The 18,663-nt window shown below is 33.5% G+C and overlaps 1 protein-coding gene across 5 annotated transcripts in view; it reads right to left on the bottom strand.

Annotated features, from left to right (window-relative positions):
- Window positions 1-18,663, bottom strand: part of ATF7IP (activating transcription factor 7 interacting protein) — a 126,465-nt gene that overhangs the window by 12,796 nt on the left and 95,006 nt on the right. For all 5 annotated transcript variants that reach the window (XM_059082217.2, XM_067008759.1, XM_067008758.1 and 2 more), the window contains 2 exons: window positions 14,414-14,478; window positions 5,952-6,030 (listed from right to left, as the gene is read on the bottom strand). In XM_059082217.2, coding sequence (XP_058938200.1) covers window positions 5,952-6,030; window positions 14,414-14,478 — 144 coding nt within the window. The remainder of the gene's footprint in view (window positions 1-5,951; window positions 6,031-14,413; window positions 14,479-18,663) is intronic.

The raw sequence follows: 18,663 nt of genomic DNA, 5'->3' as shown, positions 1-18,663 counted from the left end.
TAACACACAAGGGAATCCCCATAAAGTTAACCTCTGATCTTTCAGCAGAAACTCTGCAAGCCAGAAGGGAGTGGCAGGACATATTTAAAGTGATGAAGGAGAAAAACCTACAACCAAGATTACTCTACCCAGCAAGGATCTCATTCAGATTTCATGGAGAAATTAAAACCTTTACAGACAAGCAAAAGCTGAGAGTTCAGCACCACCAAACCAGCTTTACAACAAATGCTAAAGGAACTTCTCTAGGCAACAAACACAAGAGAAGAAAAAGACCTATAAGAATAAACGTGAAAAAATTAAGTACATGGTAATAGGAACACACATATTGATAATTACCTTAAATGTAAATGGATTAAATGCTCCAAGCAAAAGACACAGACTTGCTGAATGGATACAAAAACAAGACCCATATATATGCTGTCTACAAGAGACCCACTTCAGACCTAGGGACACATACAGACTGAAAGTGAAGGGATGGAAAAAGATATTCCATGCAAATGGAAATCAGAAGAAAGCTGGAGTAGCAATTCTCATATCAGACAAAATAGACTTTAAAATAAAAACTATTACAAGAGACAAAGAAGGACACTACATAATGATCAAGGGATCGATCCAGGAAGAAGATATAACAATTGTAAATATTTATGCACCCAACATAGGAGCACCTCAATACATAAGGCAAATACTACCAGCCATAAAAGGGGAAATCGACAGTAACACAATCATAGTAGGGGACTTTAACACCCCACTTTCATCAATGGACAGATCATCCAAAATGAAAATAAATAAGGAAACACAAGCTTTAAATGATACATTACACAAGATGGACCTAATTGATATTTATAGGACATTCCATCCAAAAACAACAGAATACACATATTTCTCAAGTGCTCATGGAACATTCTCCAGGACAGATCATATCTTGGGTCAGAAATCTAGCGTTGGTAAATTTAAGAAAATTGAAATGGTATCAAGTATCTTTTCTGACCACAACACTGTGAGACTAGATATCAATTACAGGAAAAGATCTGTAAAAAGTACAAACACATGGAGGCTAAAGAATACACTACTTAATAACGAAGCGATCACTGAAGAAATCAAAGAGGAAATCAAAAAATACTTAGAAACAAATGACAATGGAGACACGATGACCCAAAACCTATGGGATGCAGCAAAAGTAATTCTAAGAGGGAAGTTTATAGCAATACAATCCTACCTTAAGAAACAGGAAACATCTCGAATAAACAACCAACTTTGCACCTAAAGCAATTAGAGAAAGAAGAACAAAAATCCCCAAATTTAGCAGAAGGAAAGAAATCCTAAAGATCAGATCAGAAATAAATGAAAAAGAAATGAAGGAAACGATAGCAAAGATCAATAAAACGAAAAGCTGGTTCTTTGAGAAGATAAATACAATTGATAAACCATTAGCCAGACTCATCAAGAAAAAAAGGGAGAAGACTCAAATCAATAGAATTGGAAATGAAAAAGGAGATGTAACAACTGACACTGCAGAAATACAAAGGATCATAACAGACTACTACAGCAACTGTATGCCAATAAAATGGACAACCTGGAAAAAATGGACAAATTCTTAGAAATGCACAACCTGCCAAGACTGAACCAGGAAGAAATAGAAAATATGAACAGACCAATCACAAGCACTGAAATTGAAACTGTGATTAAAAATCTTCCAACAAACAAAAGCCCAGGACCAGATGGCTTCACAGGTGAATTCTAACAAACATTTAGAGAAGAGCTAACACCTATCCTTCTCAAATTCTTCCAAAAGATAGCAGAGGGAGGAACACTCCCAAACTCATTCTACGAGGCCACCATCACCCTGATACCAAAACCAAACAAAGACGTCACAAAGAAAGAAAACTACAGACCAATAGCACTGAACATAGATACAAAAATCCTCAACAAAATATTAGCAAACAGAATCCAACAGCACATTAAAAGGATCATACACCATGATCAAGTGGGGTTTATCCCAGGAATGCAAGGATTCTTCAATATACGCAAATCAGTCAACATGATACACCATATCAACAAACTGAAGGAGAAAAACAATATGATCATCTCAATAGATGCAGACAAAGCGTTTGACAAAATTCAACACCCATTTATGATAAAAACCCTGCAGAAAGTAGGCATAGAGGGAACTTTCCTCAACATAATAAAGGCCATATATGACAAACCCACAGCCAGCATCGTTCTCAATGGTGAAAAACTGAAACCATTTCCACTAAGATCAGGAACAAGACAAGGTTGCGCACTCTCACCACTCTTATTCAACATAGTTTTGGAAGTTCTAGCCACAGCAATCAGAGAAGAAAAAGAAATAAAAGGAATCCAGATATGAAAAGAAGAAGTAAAGCTGTCACTGTTTGCAGATGACATGATACTATATATAGAGAATCCTAAGGATGCTACCAGAAAACTACTAGAGCTAATCAATGAATTTGGTAAAGTAGCAGGATACAAAATTAATGCACAGAAATCTCTGGCATTCTTATACACTAATGATGAAAAATCTGAGAATGAAATTAAGAAAACACTCCCATTTACTAGTGCAACAAACAGAATAAAATATCTAGGAATAAACCTACCTAAGGAGACAAAAGACCTGTATGCAGAAAATTATAAGACACTGATGAAAGAAATTAAAGATGATACAAATAGGTGGAGAAATATACCTTGTTCTTGGATTGGAAGAATCAACATTGTGAAAATGACTCTACTACCCAAAGCAATCTACAGATTCAATGCAATCCCTGTCAAACTACCACCGGCACTTTTTACAGAACTAGAACAAAAAATTTCACAATTTGTATGGAAACACAAAAGACCCCGAATAGCCAAAGTAATCTTGAAAACGAATAATAGAGCTGGAGGATTCAGGCTCCCTGACTTCAGACTATACTACAAAGCTACAGTAATCAAGACAGTATGGTACTGGCACAAAAACAGAAATATAGATCAATGGAACAGGATAGAAAGCCCAGAGATAAATCCACACACATATAGTCACCTTATCTTTGATAAAGGAGGGAAGAATATACAGTGGAGAAAAGAGAGCCTCTTCAATAAGTGTTGCTGGGAAAACTGGACAGCTACATGTAAAAGTATGAAATTAGAACACTCCCTAATACCATACGCAAAAATAAACTCAAAATGGGTTAAAGACCTACGTGTAAGGCCAGACACTATCAAAACTCTTAGAGGAAAACATAGGCAGAACACTCTATGACATAAATCACAGCAAGATCCTTTTTGACCCACCTCCTAGAGAAATGGAAATAAAAACAAAAATAAACAAATGGGACCTAATGAAACTTAAAAGCTTTTGCACAGCAAAGGATACCATAAACAAGACCAAAAGACAACCCTCAGAATGGGAGAAATAGTTGCAAATGAAGCAACTGACAAAGGATTAATCTCCAAAATTTATAAGCAACTCATGCAGCTCAATAACAGAAAACAAACAATCCAATCCAAAAATGGGCAGAACTAAATAGACATTTCTCCAAAGAAGATATACAGATTGCCAACAAAACACATGAAAGAATGCTCAACATCATTAATCATTAGAGAAATGCAAATCAAAACTACAATGAGATATCATCTCACACCAGTCAGATTGGCCATCATCAAAAACTCTAGAAACAATAAATGCTGGAGAGGGTGTGGAGAAAAGGGAACACTCTTGCACTGCTGGTGGGAATGTAAATTGATACAGCCACTATGGAGAACAGTATGGAGGTTCCTTAAAAAACTACAAATAGAACTATCGTACGACCCAGCAATCCCACTACTGGGCATATCCCCTGAGAAAACCATAATTCAAAGAGTCATGTACCAAAATGTTCATTGCAGCTCTATTTACAATAGCCAGGACATGGAAGCAACCTAAGTGTCCATCAACAGATGAATAGATAAAGAAGATGTGGCACATATATACAGTGGAATATTACTCAGCCATAAAAAGAAATGAAACTGAGTTATTTGTAATGAGGTGGATAGACCTGGAGTTTGTCATACAGAGTGAAGTAAGTCAGAAGGAGAAAAACAAATACTGTATGCTAACACACATATATGGAAACTAAGAAGAAAAAATGTCATGAAGAGACTAGGGGTAGGACGGGAATAAAACACAGACTACTAGAGCATGGACTTGAGGATATGGGGAGGGGGAAGGGTAAGCTGTGATGAAGTGAGAGAGTAGCATGGACATATATACAGTACCAAATGTAAAATAGATAGCTAGTGGGAAGCAGCCGCATAGCACAGGGAGATCAGCTCAGTGCTTTGTGACCACCTAGAGGGGTGCAATAGGGAGGGTGGGAGGGAGGGAGACGCAAGAGGGAAGAGATATGGGAACATGTGTATATGTATAACTGATTCACTTTGTTATAAAGCAGAAACTAACACACCATTGTAAAACAGTTATACTCCATTAAAGATGTTAAAAATAAAATAAAATAAATAAAAATTTAAAAAAAGAAAAAGAAAACCAAGTCAGGACCTTAAACAATTCACTGTTGGCTCTATCACAGATTCTAATTCACATTTAAAGAAAACACAGTTTTACTTTTTTTTGTTTTTTAATGAAAGAATCCTACTTCTAACTCAATACAACAAATTTAAGGCTTTAGCAACTGCTACTTTAATACCTGAGTGTTGATGAAGAACAATGCACTTTAGATGGGAGAATTTAAGTAACACCCAGTGGTGGGGCAATGGAAAGAGACTCCAAGAGGCAGGAGTGATAGAAAGGGAACTGGCAAGAGCGCTGATAACAATCTTCGCTTACTTTACTTTTTTATCTAGAACCAGCCCTACCTGTGTCTTCTCAAAAATAACCTGTACTTATTTTTGTGCTCTAGGAAATCCTTCCATTAAGATTTCTCTATTAAAAACAATAGTAAATTCAATACAGAAAACCTGAAACTCTTAAACAATAATCAGACGGGCATGAATTCAATGCTGACAAATGATGGCGCAAACCTTCCAATTTTACATCAGTTTTATAAAAAAAAAAATTGACTTTAATGTCATATAATGAATTGTATAGCTACTTAATTTTGTTTTCCTAAAACCAACTTAACTATCTTATTCCCTAAAATGTAATTTTAAAAAATCTTGTTTTTTAAAAAAATTTAATATCTTTAAGGTAAAATAATTAGCACCTGATCCTATTAGATTTTCCATATGTATTATACAATTACCACCACAAAGTTTTACAAATATGTCTGTGAACAAAGTTATTCCCAAATAAGTTTGAGAAATACTTTATAGCTTGAATCATTCTTGGATATTTACACTGTAAATTAGCATAGCAAAGGCTCGGAGTAATCTGTATTAAGGAAAAAAATCCATATAATTTTAACTCAGCATTTTCCAAGCATATTTAACCATGAACTTTTATTCACAGAACACCTATTAACACTGTGGAAGAATAACTGGGAATATTGGTTAATATCTAACCAATATAATTTCTAAATATTATAACAGATTAATATTGAGAATTCTGGGTGTGCATGGTTTTTAACATTACTTTCATTTAACATCTACATTAAAACACACACACACGGAAAAAACATTTAATTTAAAGTCAAAAGACCTGAGTTTAATTTGCACTCTGAATCTATCCTCAACTCTAAAATGAGCAATATAGTGTTATTGTAAGGATCAAGTGAAATAACAGATATAAAAGAAGAGGTGTTACACAAGTCAAATATTCTCCTAGTTGCTCTGTTTTCCTTTATGCCTTGCTCATATACATTCAAGATTTGATTTTTATTTTTTAACTCTAATCTTAAAAACCCTCTTTCTAAAAAGGATACAAATAATGGGGTAGAGATCTGTATTCACTGAATATAATGGATTAAGAGAGAAAAATGGTATCAAAGCATTCCTTAGTATGATTACTTATATTTAAGTACCTTGTGAAGCTCCACTGTCTTCATCATCCATTGTCAGATCAATGACCCCACCTGAATCGTTGCCTGTGGCTTTTCCACTCTGAAAAACAAAACATCTGCATTTTGCAAAGGAAACTCTGGCAAACATAAGGAAAACAAAATAATACTGAGGGGAAAAAAGGATAATGTATAGCCTGGTTCAATTTGGACAGCTAAATGGCTTTACCTGAAGAAAGAGAGTTTGTCAGATAAATGACCCAAGGATACTCATGAGCTAAATAACTGCCACACAAAAATAACTTTGAAATCTTTTCACAATAAATTCTTTTTTTTAATTACACTGTCAATTGCATACGATCAAGTGTTTTAAGTGATTAAATTGTAAACAATTCATTTTTTCTTTTTTTTTAACTTTTTCTCTCTTTTTTTTTTTTGATGTGGACCATTTTTAAAGTCTTTGCTGAGTCTGTTACAATATTGCCTCTGTTTTATGCCTTGGTTTTTGGCCCCGAGGCATGTGGGATCCCATCTCCCCAACGAGGGATTGAACCCATACCCCTCACATTGGAAGGTGAAGTCTCAACCACTGGACTGTCAGGGAAGCCCCATACAATCCATTTTCTAACATTTAAATGTTGACCAATCCTACACTTAATTATCAACATTAATTCACAAAAACACCAAAGGCAACTTTAAAGCCAGAATTAGGTTACATAAAATAATATATATTTTTTCCCTGAAGAATGCTGCCGTATGATAGGATTACATCAGTGCTGTAATCAACTGCCATCTAATTTGACTGAAGTCTACCCACTGTCCAAAATCATTAGAAATGTAATTTTAAAAAATTTTAACTATATAATAGCAACAAAAAAGGAGAACAGTACCAAACAGACCTAAAGAGCTAAGATCTTCAAGTCTAAAAAAAGACTGAGTGCATCTTTTAGTTCCAACACATACAAGCTATGTGAATTTATGATAAAAGGACATTTCCTCAATTTCCAAAATGTGGATATGAAGTCTATTATAAGGATTAATCCAAATATGCATACAAAGAGCTTAACACCAGGCATGATACATGGTAACTGCTTAATAAATGCTAATCATAATTACTTTATGATATATTACATCAACTCCAATTGATTAAGGCTTTCATCTACAAAACTCCAATTTTGCAAAATTAAAGAAAATAATTCTTTGATGTTAGATATTCAGGCCAAATCCAAACACAATGATGTAATTCTAAATCTTACACTTATAAACCTTTCTTTGATAATGACTTCATAGAAAATGACTGCTTTACAAACATCACAAATCTGAAAAATCCAAAATGAAAAGTTCTTAACAAACCCTTGAAGAATATAACAGAATCCACTTGCTACAACAGATCTATAAGGTCCACCTTTCAAAATAAGGTCCACTTTTTAAATTAAGTTTTAAATTCATCAAAAATTACTAGACAAACATGCAAACACAAGTAAAGTAGAACCCAACTAAAGACAAAAAGATAGTCAATAAAAATAACTCCAAGTGGAGCCAGATGTTGAATTCAGCAGACTTCAAAACAGCTGTTAAAAAATATGCTCAAAGAATTACTAGAACAAATAATCCTAAAATTTATATGGAATCACAAAAAACCCAGAAGTGCCAAAGCAATCCTGAGGGGAAAAAAACAAAGCTGGAGGACTGACACTTCCAACTTCAGACAATAAACAAAGCTACAGTAATCAAAACAGCATAGTATTGGCATAAAAACAGACATATGGATCAATGGATCAGAATAGAGAACCCAGAAATAAACCCACACACCTACGATCAATTAATCTTTGACAAAGGAGGCAAGAATGATACAATGGAGAAAAGACAGTCTCTTCAGTAAGTGATGCTGGGAAAGCTGGACGGCCACCTGTAAATCAATGAAGATAGAACACTCCCTCACACCATACACAAAAATAAACTAAAAATAGCTTAAGGACTTAAATATAAGACATGATACCATAAAACTCCTAGACAAGAACATAGGCAAAACATTCTTTGACATAAATCATAGCAATGTTTTCTTAGTTCAGTCTCCCAAGGCAACAGAAATAAAAGCAAAAATAAACAAATAGGATCTAAAGAAACTCATAAGCTTTTGCACAGCAAAGGAAACCATAAACAAAATGAAAAGACAACCTTTGGACTGGGAGAAAATATCTGCAAACGATATGACTGACAAGGGCTTAATTTACAAAATGTACAAACAGCTTATACAACTCAATAACCAAAAAACCAACAACCCAATCAAATGATGGGTAGAAGACTTAAATAGACATTTCTCCAAAGAAGACATACAGATGGCCAATAGGCACATGAAAAGATGCTCAACATCGTTAATTACCAGAGAAATGCAAATCAAAACTACAATGAGGTATCACCTCAAACTGGTAAGAATGGCCATCACTGAAAAGTCTACAAACAGTAAATGCTAGAGAGGGTATGGAGAAAAGGGAATTCTCCTACACTGTTGGTGGGAATGTAAACTGGTTCAACTGCTATGGAGAAAAATAAAGAGGCTCCTTAAAAAACTGAAAACAGAGTTGCCACATGATCCGGCCATCCCATTCCTGGGCATATATCTGGAGAAAACTCTAATTCAAAAAGATACATGCACCCCAATGTTCACAGCAGCACTATTTACAATAGCCAAGACATGGAAGCAACCTAAATGTCCACTGACAGACTGACAGATAACTGGATAAAGAAGATGTGGGATATATATATATATATATATATATATATATATATATATATAAACACATACACACACTCATATATACATATATATATAATGGAATACTACTCAGCCATAAAAAAGAATGAAATATTGCCATTTGCAGCAACTTGGATGGACCTAGAGATTATCGTACTAAGGGAAGTAAGTCAGACAGAAAGACAAATATATGATAACACATATGTGGAATCTAAAATATGATACAAATTGACTTATTTATGAAACAGAAACAGACTCACAGACATAGAAAAGAAACTTATGGTTACCAAAGGGGAAAAGTGGGGGAGGGATAAATTAGGAGTTTGGGATTAGCAGATACAAACTACTATATATAAAACAGATAAACAACAAGGTCCCACTGTATAGCACAGGGAACTATATTCAATATCTTGCAACAACCTATAATGAAAAAGAATATATACGTATGTATAACTGAATCACTTTGTTATACACCAGAATCTAACACAACATTGTAAATCAACTATACTTCCATTTTTAAAAAATGAAAAAAATATGTCAAAGAATTAAAGGAAAATACGATATTAACATGTGCAAATAAGAAATCTCAAAAGTAGAAAATGAAAAAAACATGAAGACAACAGAAAAATTAAGATGGAATATTTAAAAAATCAACACAAAATAAAAGCAGGAAAAAAGTACTCAGAAACAAAAAAATAGATGACTTTTTTTTTTTGGGGGTGGTACGTGGGCCTCTCACTGTTGTGGCCTCTCCCATTGCGGAGCACAGGCTCTGGACTCACAGGCTCAGCGGCCACGGCTCACAGGCCTAGCCGCTCCGCGGCATGTGGGATCCTCCCGGACCGGGGCACGAACCTGTGGTCCCCTGCATCGGCAGGTGGACTCTCAACCACTGTGCCACCAGGGAAGCCCGATGACATATTTTTAAAATTACAGAACAGAAGACCTAAATTCAACCATATCAATGACTATACTAACTAAATGGAATGAAGTTTCCTATCAAAATTAGGGATTGTCAGATGAAATAATATATCAAGAAATCAAGAAATAACTAGTTTTCTTCTCCTAGATACTCACTTTAAATACAAATACACAAACACACTAAAAAAAAGCAAGCATAAAAAAACTGTTGTAATCACATTAATGTTAGACAACATATAATGAGGTAAACCTTATAACGATAAGAGTCAATTTGTCTATTTCTTTTATTGTTTTCACTAATGTTTTGAAGCTCTATTATAAGGTGCATATTTTTCTATAATGTATAATCTAATAGGAAGAGAAGATCTATAATCAATGATCTAATCTACATTATATTTTTATTTACCATAACCTGACTGATAAAATTCATCTATTATCACATACTACAGGTAGTTTCCTGGTTATATTTTCTTCTTGAGAAATAAAATTGAATTATTTCAATAACTATTAACAGCAATTATAAGACAGTCATGGTAGCTGGCACTATTCCCATCAGGCTCTGTGCTAAGTGTTTTATCAATACATTCATTAACAAATTTAATCTTTACAATAATCCTGAGGTTGAGACCAGCATTAGCCATATTTCATAAGTAAGGAATCAAGGTGTTAGATGACTTATTCAAGGCTTAAACATTATTAAGTGACAGGAGCCACTGTCTGACTCTAGAGCATTATTTCTATGCCACTAGGTGCAAATTTATATATCTTCACATTTTTTCTGCCATCAATTCTGAGAAAACGTATGTCATCAGAGACATTACATGCCTGTATCTGCATTTACACACATTACAGAATTACTCAATTTGAAACTATTAAAAAACATCTTAGTTGTGTCAAATTGGTTTTAATACTAAGAATCTATTTTATTAAAAAGTTACTTAATCATGTGTCCTTCCCCCAAATGAGACCACTCTCATTAAGTGAACACTAAGAAAATTTCAAGAAAGCAAACATACTGGCTTTGTAGGTTTGGGTTTTTTTTTTTTTTTTTACTGAAAAAACAAGAACATATTTGAAAGGCAATAACTAGAACATATTTGAAAGGCTAGAGTAGGACGCTTCAACAATTGCAAGGGAAGTCATTAATACAGAAGAGCTGGTTGTTCACTCCACACACGTCTCTCCGAGGGGACTTGGGAACTATAGTCAGGCTTGGTTGGCTACCAGGAATGTGACCCTTAGACAGTTTACATTAATAAATGATAATTTTCTTATGTACACCTTAAACAGTGTCATACTGGCTTATCAGGATTGATCTGCACAAACATCAAGTCTGACAACGCACACCTGATTTCATTGTTGGGGTCCTGAGTTTTGACTGCCACGGCTGGTTACAAAGAACGACACAGCTCTATAGTCAGCTCAGACACTGATACTCAGTCAGGCTTCTCTGGGCAAAGACTATTGGCACATGTCCCTGCAGTTAATAACCAGAGAGACAGCACATCTGCACAGTTCTGGATAGGAGAGAACACGGAAGCCTCAGCCTGACCGCACTTAATCCCACTTGATCCATATTTTTTTCCTGCTGTTTTTGCCCTCTACCTTTTGCTGTGATAAACCATAACCATGAGTATAACCTGTCACAGGTCTTATGAGTCCTTATAGCAAACCAACAAAATTGAGGCTGATCTTGAGTCCCTCAAAAAAGTAATATAAAACTACAGATGCAGCAGAAAAAGATTTCTATACTGTTTTACAACATATGATGATACTTCGAATAAATAACTTTTTCCACCATATGAAATATATTTAGTAATGTACTGTATGAAATGAGATCTATGAATAAAATATGTAGTAATAACTCATTATATGGAATATGTTAATAAATATTTGGAGGACATCAGAGAAATCTTCATTCAAGGACTATAAAGAGAATATTTTACACATTTAATTATTTTCAAATTAGCTATATCTGAACAGCGATCATTTCCATACAAGCCATCCAGATTCATTCTAATTTATAATAGCCTTAAAGTGTTCAGAAGTACAACTAAGTAAGATTTGGCAGAGAAAAAAGAAGTTGGCAGAGTATACTTAGAAAGTTAACAGTCTAAAGAATCACAAGCTACCTGTTTCATACCAGATTCTACTTGCTACTAAGTAACATACAGGGGAAAAACCTAACGATAATTTCTTAATATATCTTCAAAAAACAATAGTGTTGGGGCTTCCTTGGTGGCGCAGTGGTTGGGAGTCCACCTGCCAATGAAGGGGACACGGGTTCGAGCCCTGATCCCAGAGGATCCCACGTGCTGCAGAGCGGCTGAGCCCGTGCACCACAACTACTGAGCCCGCGTGCCACATCTACTGAGGCCTGCACGCCTAGGGCCCGTGCTCCACAACGGGAGAGGCCACGGCAATGAGAAGCCCATGCAAGGGAGAGTAGCCCCCACTCGCCGCAACTAGAGAAGGCCTGCACGCAGCAACAAAGACCCAACGCAGCCAAAAATAAATAAATAAAATGAATAAATTTATTTAAAAAAAATAGTGTTACCTTAATCAAGGTATTCAGCACAACAACAAAAATTTTATTTGGGGCTTCCCTGGTGACGCAGTGGTTGAGAGTCTGCCTGCCGATGCAGGGGACATGGGTTCGTGCCCTGGTCCGGGAAGATCCCACATGCCGCGGAGCGGCTGGGCCCATGAGCCATGGCTGCTGAGCCTGCGCTCCGCAACGGGATAGGCCGCAGCAGTGAGAGGCCCGTGTACCGCAAAAAAAAAAAAAAAAAATTTTATTTGTAACCCAAAAGAGCCAGTAAAGCATCAATTTATAACTGGCAGCACATATATATTCCCAAAATGGTTTCTTATTATAATAAAACTTGCATATTATATTTATTATTTAAATCCATAACTGGTACTCATTCAAAGCTGAAAATCTTGCTTTTTTTGACCAGGCATGACTTTGGCACGTTAGCTCCCTAGTCATGCTACCTATATGTGTTTTTCATACAATGGTATTGAATTACTCTTCCTGTAAGCCAAATAAAATAACCACTGAGAACTTAATATTTGGTTGCACTGTCTCTTTGCTACCTGATGCAGTCACTATTTCAGGCATCTTTTGGATTGACTGGTACAAGTTGGTTCATCAAAATGTAAGTTATACAATACAATGTAAAGTAAAACATTTTAGATTCTAAAACCTGTGAAGTGGGGAGTAACACATAATGTTTTAGAATTTCTAGAACATAATAAGCAGCTGGGTGTGACTGGATTTTATATTATTTTGTTTTGTTGTTTTTCTTTAATTTAAAAAGGATATTTTTAACTAAAGAATTTTAAAAGTATAGCAAACTTTTATATCAATATTACATATACTTTATTTCAGCAATCCAGTATAACTTTTTGCAATGATGAAAATGTTCTGTATCTTTGTTTTCCAATATGGTAATTACTAGCTATATTTGGCTATTGAGCCTTGAAATGGGGCTACTGTGATATAGGAAGTAAATTTTTTTATTTAAGGCTAAGTTAAATTAAATTTTAATTTAAATGGCCAACATGTGATTAGTGGCTACCACATTAGAAAGTACAACTTTAGAAGAATTATCATTTTTAACAGCATAAAAACACAGCCATTACAATGTCCATTTTCATGTCTTGAAACATTACCTAGTGTGTCCAGACAAACAAGAAAAAAAATTACTGAGGGAAATAAAGTTGTTTGTAATTTCTTTGTTTAGTTTTAGGTTTACTTTATAAAGTAAGGCTAGACTTCCTATAAATGTTACATAAAAGTCACTGAATATATCAACATTTCCTATACCATGTGTCTTCCAGAAAGTACTCTATATACTTTTAATTAAAAACATAGCTACTACAAGACATCCTCAGAAGCAATCAAAACTCTGATCTTTAATATCATATAAAAAGACTGCTAAAATTTGTAAGAAATAAAATACGTCTAATAGTTTTCTATAAAGCATGGTGTACACCTATCTTTGGTTAAAAATCCATCATTTTAAAGGAAAACAGTCAAAATTAAAGATCATTATGCCCTTGTTTTAAAATTCATGTAATTTATTCATGCCTGACTTATTCAAGATTTTTTATTTTTTTGGAAAAAATATATGCATTTCTTGATATGATTAAGAGGAAGGGAAGAAAATAAAATTAGACTATCAACAACTTAATGACTTCCCTATAAATCTATTACACCTAAAGCAATACAGTAAAAGAAGTATGATGAACATTGTTAATTTAATACAAGAAAAAAGTAGTTACTCCATTCCTGAGTGATTCAAATTTAACATGAAAAAGTACCAGGACCGGCAAAGTGCTAATAAGCTATCAGAAAGACCAAGATTTTCTTTCCATAAAAGCTATCTCTGATCAGTTTGAAGAAACTAAAATGATGTCTCTGTGTGTGTTGGCAATGGCAGGACAGAGGATGGGTGGGGGGGACCCCCGCGGGGGAGGTAAACCAGTGAGACCTTCTTAAAAAGATAAGCCAGGAAGAAATTATACATGGAGACTTTAAACTTCACAATATATGAAGAAAAACAATTAGAATGTCCATTATATATAATCCAAGCAGTTAGTTAATTTAATAAACATATTATTTCTAAGAGAATTACTAAGGAAAAAAACTCAATTCTTGTCAAACAACACAGAGACACTGAAAATTTTTGGACAGTTGTAAAAAACAGAATAATTTTCATTTTACCAAAGAATATCGATAGAAATTCATTCTCTTATGGACTGTAATTAGAATTTTACTTTGAAACAGTAGGAAAAATCTTACCTGTGATGTGCTATCAGCTGCTTTCTTATTAATAGAAGCATCTATTGTTTTGTTTGTCTGGTTTTCTGAGGAGTCAAAAAACAAAACAAAGCAAAACTCAGAGCTATTCTTAAAGGCACCTACAAAATGTGAAAGGATGGGTTGCTTTACATACAACAATTCATGTTAAATTTTCTCCAATTTTTTTTGTCTGTCAACATGTTACATATGTAAATAGATCCTCCCATAGACCACCACTACAAAATCTTTCAGAAGGACAAATTCATAATAGAGATCAAAACACTTCACATACTCATTAACCAAAAATTTAAACTCTAACCTAAGGAATATTGCAGGGAAACAATTTAAGACATGTGTAACTTAAATGCTGTAACATGAATGGTTAAATAAAATATACTCCTTCCATACTATATACCTTTGGAGAAAAATAATTTAATAACATGGCAAAAATATAAAAATTCACTAGAAAAATAGTTACAAACAGTGATTTTGATGAAATATATATGGATAATCTCAGTAGGTCAATCACAGATGATTCTTCTTTATTCAGTTTTCAATTAACTTGTGTTGAGTTTGTGGCATATGTGTGTGCATGCATGTATGTACACACACACGCACACACATACATATGAAAGTTGTACATACAGAACTACAACTATATAGTTGTAAAAAAGATAGCTGAATGAAAAAACAGCACAGAAAAGAAACCAAGTAGGTTTTTCTGCCTCAATTTCTAAAGAGAAGGTATTAAATTTTATCAAATGTCTTGAGCATCTACTGAGGTGATTAATCAGTTTTTTCTCTTTGGTAATGTGGTCAATTATATTAATAGGAATTTTCTAATGTTGAAACATCCCTTCCTTGCTTTTTGTCGAAAAAAAACGGTCAAAATATGGCACTCCTTTCATCTGTAAATCTTCATAACACATATATAAAGTAAACCATTTATATTAAAAAAACAAAACCAGAAACAGGAGACAGAACCATGTTATTTCTACACATAAATCTGTATGTCAAAAAAATCAGGATAAATATCTACCTATTAAAAAAGAGGGTTTTCTAGGCTAGGCAAGTAAAAGGAGGCCCTTACAATTTCTCCCTACCCTATCTGAATTATCTTAGTTCCTTTCATAGGAAGAATATATATTTTATATATATATATATATATATTTAACTCTAACCTAAGGAATATCGCAGGGAAATAATTTAAGATATGTATAACTTTAAAAAGATATATACGTATCTTTAATACCTTAAAATTACTTCATTTACAATGAATCAGCTTCTGTTCTGGACTGTGAAGTTCCTGAAATACTACTTAATAAAAAACGAATTCCAGGGCACTGATCCTACATGGTTGAGTATTAAATTACACTTATGACAGTACCAAAACATCAGCAATTTACTACCAATTTTTAATACATATATACAATGTCAGAATACATTCATTTGGATTTAAAAGACATTTTCATTTTCAAATGAAAATAAAATGTAAATTCAGAAGCAAAGTACGTGAGGGAGCTTCATTTTTATTTTCTGTTGAAATATCCTCATACAATTATCCTCAAGATTCAGAGAAGATTTAGACTGCTTAATAAAATGTTTTAGTTCTTTACACACACACACACACACACACACACACACACACACACACAAACACACATTACTAACTATGAGAGTTTTGTTATCCAGAGTGATTCTTTGACCTAACTGTCTCAGGACAAAGAGTTAATTATTCACAGAGTTGTAATAATATTCCTTATTCTAGATTTTCAGTTAACTTCTCCTACCCCTTTATTACAGATTGTTTTCTTGATTCTTAATCATTTTATAGTCTCACTGCATCTTCTGTTTTCTTTTACTATAATATCTACTTTAGATAAATTCTGAAAGTAAAAAGTTACAAATCAATGTATCAAGCAATAAAATTGGCAGGGTGTAAAGTCAAAAATTGTATCTCAAATTCTTTCTGTCATATGGGAAACATCTCTATCTCTTTATTTTGAAAAGATATTGTCACTTTTTACCAACACTGCATTTTTACCAGAATAATAAAAAGGTTTTACAGGAGTGCCAATTAGTAGTATACCCCGGTAGGTGCTGGATAATGGTATGAACATGAATGCAATGCAAGACCTTTAAATCATTTTTACAACACCATCTCTCATTCAGATCACTCCAAGAGCCTCCTAACTATTCTGCCTAACTCTGTTTTTCCCCCTCTAAACCATTCCCCTCACTGCAGCCAGTGTTCATGGATGTCACACTCCTTCCTCTCTGTAAAAGTCCTTTAAAACCCTATTTCCCACCATCTTTCCATTCACTCCATTCTCATACCATCCCAGATCTCCCATATCCTCTCACAGAAACCTTCATATCTTTACACTCATCACATTGATAATTAATTATTTATTTAATATCCAAGTTCCGTATTTGATTATGAGCTTGGTTAGAATAGGGACTATTTTGTACATTTCTGTGTATTTGCAGGATTTTAGAACAATACAGGCATTCGATATTTTATGAATGAATGATATAAGCTATAATTTGGTCTCTACATTTCCAAGTAGTCCTTAGGACAATTTTTACTTTACATTTTACAAAAAATATTGACTTACTCTATGGGGATATATGTATATAAAATACATACAAATGCATGCTGTCTAATTACACAGTATATGTTCTCATTAAGTAAATAAAACCTACATAAGCATAGGATTTAAAACTAATTACTTTATCACATTAGGGATGTATTAAAGTTTGGCTTCAACCTTCATATTTAGCCAAAATTTGCTATTTGGCTTCAGCTTAGGCTTTGGCAAGCCTCAATAGCTAAATGCCTACTTTAATGCCATTTACGGCACCCCTAAAATTATGTATGATCAAAGAACATATCATCTCATAGGATCTCATTCTAATTAACATTATGAACAACATAAAAACAAAGCTTATCATTAACATTTTTGGTTAATATCTAATAATTTACTTTCAAAAGTAGGTAAGCATTCTAAATAGAACTCAAAATTAAGATCTCCTTTATATAATTTATATATTAAAGTACATATAGATGTGTTAAATATATGTTAAAATATAAAATTTTAAGTATAAGTATAAATGTATATTATCACAAAAGTAGATTGATGTTCTAATTAATAATAATGGGGAACTATTAATTTTATATACAAAAATAATCAAGGACAGTCAAGTAATTAAATGAATACAAAACAGACTAACACTCATTACAACTAATAAAACGCACTAAGCTAGATATCTTTGAGAAAAACATACCTTTTGTGTCAATAGATGTTCATAAAATGTTAACAGGATAATGAAACTGAATTACAGTTCTGATACTGTAGAAGTATTTAGGGTACTTGCATTCATAACATTAAACAAAATAATCTTTCAAGTTATTTATTTCTTTTCAGGCCATGGTCTTTCAGGGAAAGTTCTATATTTAAGAATATATCTTATCTTGTGACCATGAATTAAAAACAATGTCAACTAGGCTCAAAATTTCATAAAGAAGAAAAATTCCAGAATTTCATTAAAAAATGTCCATGATAATCATCCTCCACCTGACATATTAAAAAATAGTAATGACTGGAAGAAAAATAAATTAGAGAAATATGAAGTAACCCCCCAAAATCTTGCTCATCACTGACCTCAATTAAAAGTAAGCATCTTTAGCATATAAGGGTGTGATAGCACATAATGCTAAAAAAATATGGTTACTGTACCATGCAAATATTTAATTTTAAATACTAATAATAATTCTATTTGAAATTTCAGATTTACTCTTATATCCCAGATGTTAATTGTATGAGGATGATATACAGCTTCAGTCCAATATTAATTTTTAGCTGCCATTCATTTACTCTCTCAATAACTCTATGAAACACCATCACTATTTTATGAGAAAATATACTCAGAGGGCAAGTACACTACCAAGACTACATGAGAAATAAAAAAAAAACAAGGCTTCTATATCTCACTTGTAAGAGTAATTTGTGCTTTATAATCTGTTTCTTATATTTCATGGTCACTTCCTACATCAGTAAGACAGATACTATTAGCAATTTCATTATATACATGAAGCCTAGGCTCTCTTTCCTGTCTTTCCAAAAGCAGTGGGGATAAATGTGAAATCAGAAATGAAGAATAAGCAAGTTCAAGAATGCATAAAAAATGTATGCTTTTTAAGAACAAGGAAGACATAGAGTTTTACAGATTTTAAAAACAGGAACAAT

The sequence above is a fragment of the Kogia breviceps genome, chromosome 12, assembly GCF_026419965.1.
Source record: "Kogia breviceps isolate mKogBre1 chromosome 12, mKogBre1 haplotype 1, whole genome shotgun sequence".
Lineage (NCBI taxonomy): Eukaryota > Metazoa > Chordata > Mammalia > Artiodactyla > Physeteridae > Kogia > Kogia breviceps.
This window is presented reverse-complemented; position numbering and strand designations above follow the sequence as displayed.